Source organism: Myotis lucifugus, unplaced genomic scaffold (assembly GCF_000147115.1).
Source record: "Myotis lucifugus unplaced genomic scaffold, Myoluc2.0 scaffold_405, whole genome shotgun sequence".
Taxonomy (NCBI): domain Eukaryota; kingdom Metazoa; phylum Chordata; class Mammalia; order Chiroptera; family Vespertilionidae; genus Myotis; species Myotis lucifugus.
This window is the reverse complement of record NW_005871453.1, coordinates 206,941-214,327: the sequence shown is the minus strand read 5'-3', so window position 1 is coordinate 214,327 and position 7,387 is coordinate 206,941. Positions and strand designations below refer to the sequence as shown.

Here is a 7,387-nt window from a genome sequence, read left to right as displayed (position 1 = left end):
ACTTTTTTTTGAATGAATATACAGGAACAAAGAATACTCGTTAAATATTTCAGAATGATTGCTGTGGGTCTGAGGAATGAGAATTTAAAAACAGTCTGCGTGCGCGCGCGTGTGTGTGTGTGTGGGGGGGGGGAGGATACATAAATAAAATTAAGAGGCATTTCGCAGGAAGCGACCATGACCCTATGCAATAAAATAAGGAATATGAGTAACTTGACCCCCCGGCATGGGATTTCAACAACAAAATGAAACAAAACCGGGCTCCAACAGTTCTGAGCAGCAGGAAATGCACTTTTTGTCCTAGTGTAACAATCCCATCTCAATAGACCAATGGTACTCAGAGTTCTGTGCATGAGAACAGAATGGGAAACTGGGTGAGAAAGCAGATTCCTGGGCCCTGGCCTCCAGCTGTTCCAACTCCATCGGCACAGATAGCAGCTCCCAGGCTGAGGACACTGGCTACGTCACAGGCCACCTTCTGGTGATGGCTAGGAGCATGAGTTGGGTATTTCATCAGCTAACCAATTTAGTTTGATATCACACACACACACACACACACACACACACACACACACACCTGTGCCTGGATGCAACTGATTTTTACTTTGAGCATTTCCTAAAAACCTAGAACAAAATTCCAAGAACTTGAAAGCATGATTATGTATTAATGGAATAGCGAGGTTGTTTAAACATGCCCAGATCAAGTTAGGGTGAGTGATCCTGCAAATCCTACCCACCCAGGCTACATTTTCTTAGAATTTCTCACTTTCCTGTGGTGTTTCCAACTTTTCTTAATTTTTCAATTTTCAATAGATTCTAAACAAACTGAATATATAGTCAACCACAGAGACAGTATAAGACGGAGGGATATTGTGGAAAGATAGTTGGTGATGTCACAGATTTATCCTCAGAAAACAGATAGGATTCTGGGGGAGGGGTACAGGCTGACCGCCAGGGTTTCACTCCTCCACCCTCATCTCGCTTAGATCAGACTTGGATCAGCATTTGATCCACCACCTTTATAAGGAATTTGGTTTTAATGCAATGCCGCCCTACATTTTCCTGGAGAGAAACTCAAGGAATTTAAGTACTCTAGAAAAAAAATGCTTCTTATGCCCCGCTGGTGTGGTTCAGTGGTTGAGCGTCGACCTATGAACCAGGAAGTCACGGTTCAATTCCTGGTCAGTACACATGCCCGGGTTGTGGGCTTGATCCCCAATGTGTGGAGTGCAGGAGGCAGCTGATCAATGATTCTCTCTCATCATTGATATTTCTATCTCTCTCTCCCTCTCCATTCCTCTCTGAAATCAATAAAAATATGTTTTAAAAATAAAAGAAAAAAATGCACCGTATAATCCAGGTGATGCAACTACATCTCTCATCTGACCCATCCTCCTTAAATTGATGGGCTGGGCAAGGCTCCTTTCAAAGAAGACATTTGAACATCTGTGGGGAAGACTCATTTCTCTGTTTGAAAATGTAAAACACAACCACCACCAGAGCAAGCCATAAACACATCACTTCCAGATCCACAGCGTGTGCTGACACCAGAGGCGCACAAAGGCGGCGCGCCTAATCCTCCAGCCCAGGGAGCCTGGGCCGCTCCCTCCTGAGAAGAGCACACCTCGGTGCTCGCCAAGCAGAAGGACAGGATCCAAAGAGCTATCAGAACGGAACTGGGCCCTCACTCCACAGCGCGCTTACAGAAGTCTGCAATACCAATGCATTTCAGTAGCCGGGCTGAGGAGGATTTCTAGGATCTGGAGATGGAGTGAAAGGAAGTGATCTTGGGTCCTGCACCCAGACAGGAAATGCCAGAAGTCCTGCTCACCCCAGAACGTCAAATGATTTCATTAGGTCTCCACACCCTCACACACACAAAGTCTTGGAGAAGATTTCTCTCCAGCTTTAGGTAGAGACTTGTAGGACCGTGGGAATATCTCATATCTCGATTTCCCTTAGAAGAGGTGAAATAGGTCCTAGGGTACCTGGGTGGTTCAAAATTTTAATTGATCATTTAAAAACGCCAATTCATTAAATCATACATGATTATTTACATGGGGGCTATTTCCATAACGTGGTCCATCTTCCTGTCCTTCCAAACCTTCTCTATAAGCTCTGCTTAGGGAAGGGGGGGGGCGGGGGGCAGGAGTGGGAGAGCACAGAAGGTCCCTGTGACCTTCTGCTGACAATTTCCCTGCTGCTGCATCACAGCAACACAGCTAGGCTCGTGGCCGCACCTGCTCAGGCCTCCCACGGTCGCACCTGTCTGGCTGCTCTGGGAAAGGCCAAGGGCAGCTCACCTTGAGCTTTTTTATTTGCAGCTCAATGGACTGGATGTCGGTGCTGAGCTCCAGGCGCCGGAGCCGCTCCAGCTCCTCCTCCGTCGCCCCCAGCCAGGTCCAGATGTTGTTCAGGTCGGAGCCGAACTGCTGCCACTTCTGGAGGTTCTGTTTCATCCGCAGCTCCTTGCTCAGGGCCTGCGCCTGGATGAGCTCCCACCGGTCAATCACACCTGCGAGACAGGACGTGCACACAGTGGCAGGCATTCTCCTCCACGAGCCGGCTTTGGGGAAGGCTGGGAGCGTGCACTGGGCTGACTTTAATAGCAACAGAGAGAAAGGAATCCCCTGGGCATGTCTGTTTCCGTCAGCTGTAAAGAATAGCATCACGGCTGTTCTTCCGGTCTGCATTTTTAATGGTGACGGAGTAAAAAAACAAATAAAAAGAGCTACATGGGGTTTAACACTGCAAAGAGCTTTATGAAGTAATGAGCAGCAGTGTGCCCAAAGAGAACATTCAATTCTTGACGTCTCTCTGCAAGAGAGCTCTGAGAGTGTACATCCAAAATGCCTGACTAGCCCGGGCGGCTGGCTCAGTGGGTGAGCATTGACCTATGGGCCAGGAGATCACATTTTGATTCCCGGTCAGGGCACATGCCCAGGTTGCAGGCTCGATTCCTAGTAGGGGGCCTGCAGGAGGCAGACCATCAATGATTCTCTCTCATCATTGATGTTTCTCTTTCTCTCTCTCCCTCTCTGAAATCAATAAAACAATTGCGGGAAGCTATCCATTGTCAAACACTATCATGAAAGTGCAACAAGGAACTCGGAAGGCTGATGAACCTTGAGCTTTTGCAAGGGCTAAAGCTATGCACCAATTGTTCTGTCGAGATCGTGGTGGCTCGGAGCAATTTCCTGACCTAATAGTCTCAAAGTAAATCTTTACTGATATTTACTAACCTTTGAGATAGCCTGTCTGCTACTGAATTGCCGTGCCTAACTGAGGGGAAGATGTGTATCTAAAAACTGAATAAAAACTAACAGGTCCAGGGCTTCAGAGAGCTTCTCCACTACAGGGAAGTTTCCACCTGGTTCCCCCATGATTTCTAAATTCATATTTCTTGTCTAGTGTTTTCATTTGTGCATCGGCCCCTTCTTCAGATCCAGAACCCTAGCCATGCTGGTTGTGGCATCACAAAAATGTTTAAAATATAAAATAAAATAAAATAAAATGCCTGACTAGTGACAGTAGGGACAGTGCACTGAAGTGGAGGGGACACGGATGCATTTCACCTCCCTCTGTCACAGGAGATCATTGGGACACGGAGACAAGTCCTCGGGACGGAAATGTGTAGACGGAGGTCAGCGACACTGGCGTGCAACAACGTGCTTCTGAGCCTTCCACGCCCCTGCCTTGCCCTGAGCGGCACTCACTCACCGGCCGTCTGGGCTTCAGTGCTGTTCAGGTTCACGAAGCCAGGGAAGTTCTCCTCTTCCTCCTTCAGCTGGTGCTCCAGCCTCCTCACCGAGTCGATGCTGCCGCTGCACTCCGCCAGCAGTTTCATCTGTTTGGACCCAGAAAACAGGCCCCGTCACCAGGCTCTCACATTCCCACGCATGCAAGGGCTTCTGGGGAAATGTCTTTGAGGTTCCTCAGAAAGCACAGCGGCTGTGCCACTCTGCTAAACAAGGCCAAGTTCAAAAGCATGCTTCTTACACATGTGACACCTCCATACACACATAAAGCAAGGCTCAAAGGTATACTTTGCATATGTGCTTTTGCATGGGAAGACCTCAAAACATTTTTGAAATTAAGTTTATAAATCAAGACAGACTAGGCCCTGCTCGGGTAGCTCAGCTGATTGAAGCGTTCTCTCGATACGCCAAGGTTGTGGGTTTGACTCTCTGTAAGGGCACATACAGGAAGCAACCAATGAATGCTTATAGAAGTGGAACGGCAGTCCCATGTTTCTCTCTCCTTTCCTCCCTTGCTTCTTCCCTCCCCGTTCTCTCTTTAAAATCAATAAATTAAAAAAAAAATAACAAAGACAGATTAAACCCGTCTTGGGTTTAAACTCGGAGCCCTGAGCTGGTATTACATTACATAATTTCTGGCAAGTTGCTCCCTCTTTCTTAAACTGAAAAGTGGAAACAATAATATTACCACAAATCTCAAAGGAACATTTTTTTGCATTAAGTAATTAAAATACTTAAAAGCATAAAGCAATATTAAAACCAGCTGCTTCATGAGAAACTGGAACCATTGCTTAATAGGTATTAAGGGAATAAAGTCTAATATCAAAGGAGAAGCTTCCAACTCCATGCTTAGTAGCATGGTATTCGAAGATTAAAGGAACACATCATTTCAAGGCATGCCTGCTCTACTGACCATAAAGTCACCTTTTAAAGCCGGTAACGAATCACACTGCTATTAAGTGACTTTGATTGTTTTTGATTGAGGTTGACTATAATCTCAGTGATGTCAGCACTGACCTCAGGAAACTGTATTATATTTTGCAAAAAGAGGTTTCACTCTAATAGAAGTTGGTGTGATAGGCCAGATTGGACAGGAAGTGAACTCATGATTGGTCCCTCTTCTGTAATTGTGGGGATGTGAACATCAGCATATGCAACTAGAATGGTTCTCTTCTCTGATTTCAAAAAGCAGTCTGTGTGACTTTGGAAAATTACCATTTCTTTCCTGCCCTAGCCAGTTTTGCTCAGTGGATAGAGCAGCGGTTCTCAACCTGTGGGTCGCGACCCCTGTGGGAGTCGAACGACCCTTTCACAGGGGTCGCCTAAGACCATCGGAAAAACACATATATAATTACATATTGTTTTTGTGATTAATCACTATGCTTTAATTATGTTCAATTTGTAACAATGAAATTGGGGGTCACCACAACATGAGGAACTGTATTAAAGGGTCGCGGCATGAGGAAGGTTGAGAACCACTGGGATAGAGCATCAGCCCACAGATTGAAGGGTTTGATTCAGGTCAAAGGCATGTATCTCAGTTGCAGGCTCGATCCCTGGCCCTGGTCGGGAAGCAACCAATCATTGTGTCTCTCTCACATCAATGTTTCTCTCTGTCTCTCCCCCTCCTTTCTACTCTGTCTAAAAATCAATGGAAAAAATATCCTCGGGTGAGGATTAACAACAACAAAAAATATTTCTTTCCTTTTACCCGGCAGTCTCTGGGGTGGGAAAAGAAGGTTTGAGGCATGGATGAGATTTCCTTTCAGACTCCCTTGCTTGAATATGTGTAGAAAAACAGGTAGTTTTCTGGGAAAAATTATTTGGTCAGTAACTTGAACAGAGCAAATAAAGTCATTATATACTTTCCTAAGAGCTTTTTTAAAAAAAAGGAGCGGTAATATATACACTCTCTTGCTATCTTTCCCACAAATTCCTCATTAGAATTGTTTTCTCCAGAATGAACATACTAAAAACAGAAGACAAACACATTCCCAAGGCCATCCAGTGAATCAATAAGCCCAAGAAAAGAACTTAAAAAATGCTTTGTTAGTAATCTATTAGCTAAAACCTGTTGCTCCAAGGATCACCATGGTCCAAACACCATTAGCTGAATTTGGAAAAATGCCTAATCACTTTCGGGAGCCAGAGCATTTTGTTACTTTCAATGAAACGGATCTCACTAAGTTCTCTGTGTAAAGGAACAGGCTGGCCATTGCAGTAGGTTAGTGCGCCTGCCATGGTCCAGCTAGACGCGACAGGTAACCTGCTGCTAACAGGGCTTTGTTTTGCACACCCACGCCTGAGTTCAAGGGCAGCGTGGTGTTTGGAGAGCTCATAAAGCCTTCGTGCCCCAGACAAATTGTTCTCTGTCACACAACTGTGACTTCCAGGTACCTGTCCGCATCCCGGAGGTCAGGATACTCACGTAGCCGCGGTAGCTGGCGTCCAGCTCTGGTCCTGTGGGAGTTTTGCTGCGGATGATATCTTCTGTTTGCTGCATCCGAAGGCGGCTGTCGTCCAAGGCTTTGCCCAGTTGTCGGATCTGTGACTCTAAGGCACTGGGATCCCCTGCAGGGTCAACCATAAGAGTTTTTACAAGCTTTGCAAGCGTGACCTTCAAGAAGCTTAAGAAATTATTGCAGTTAAAGCTGTATAGAAACACAATGGGTGAGGGCAATTATAAAGCAAGTTTAGTACTGACGTGCTGGTGAGTTAGAGGTTTAAAGGACCAGACCGATGAATGTGCTTCACTAAGAGTCCAAGCTGCCTGGGTACTGCAAAGGGCTCTGCAGTGGGTTCTATCAGCCCCTGGGCCTGCCCCCTTTTACAATGGATCCCCTGAAAATCTGCACACTGTGAGCTGTGGAAGGCCTTTCTAAAAACCTCGTCTGCTCCCCAAGAACTGCAAGGCAGCTACTTGTCATGCTCCCTCTGCAGTCACTTCTGAAGCAGAAGACGATACGGACTCTCATTTTCCTTTCTGCATCTCAGCAGAAGACAGTGCCCCTGACGTGCCAGGTGGCCGCATCATTCACTTAAGGCAGGACTTCAAGTTAGCCAAGAAAAGACTCGCTCAAGATAGGTACGTATGGAAACAGCAAAGGAGCAATGACTTGCTTTTGTTTAAAACTTGAATCAAAAGCAGGAGAAAGCTAAGATTTTAGCATTTCCCTCTTGGCTTGTTCTTCCTCACAGCCTAGAACTCCCGGCTCAGGCTCCTTGAAGAGATGCAATACCTCTTAGCAAAATTATTTGCGTGCGTGTGGGCATGCATGTGTGTGTGCATGCGGTGGTGTCCTTGCATGTGTGTATTGCAGTCTTTGACCTGAACAAGAACATGGATTATCAGAGTGAAGCCAGCACAGGGTGAAAGCAGAGCAGATATCAGTAAGCCTTATGACTTTTGTTTAAAGGTCTTCTAACTACACCTGGAAGAGGTCTCGCTGGGAACCAGGCTGTCATCATCTCAGCAATGGTACTTTGCTTCCTGTCCTTTTGTTTTAAAAATTTCAGTGTGAACTAATAACCCAGCAATTCATTACCACATCACTGTGTTCCAACCCTACGCTCCACCCTCCTCCAAATTACTGACCCTGATTCTACACCCAGTTTGTCTAGTGCTGTGG

At 46.0% G+C, this 7,387-nt stretch overlaps 1 protein-coding gene across 1 annotated transcript in view; it reads right to left on the bottom strand.

The window, feature by feature from the left end:
- The window catches only part of LOC106699440 (nesprin-1-like), a 64,722-nt gene that overhangs the window by 14,741 nt on the left and 42,594 nt on the right, over positions 1-7,387 (bottom strand). Inside the window, 3 exon segments of the mRNA XM_023743645.1 lie at positions 2,266-2,515; positions 3,721-3,847; positions 6,187-6,329. Coding sequence (XP_023599413.1) covers positions 2,266-2,515; positions 3,721-3,847; positions 6,187-6,329 — 520 coding nt within the window.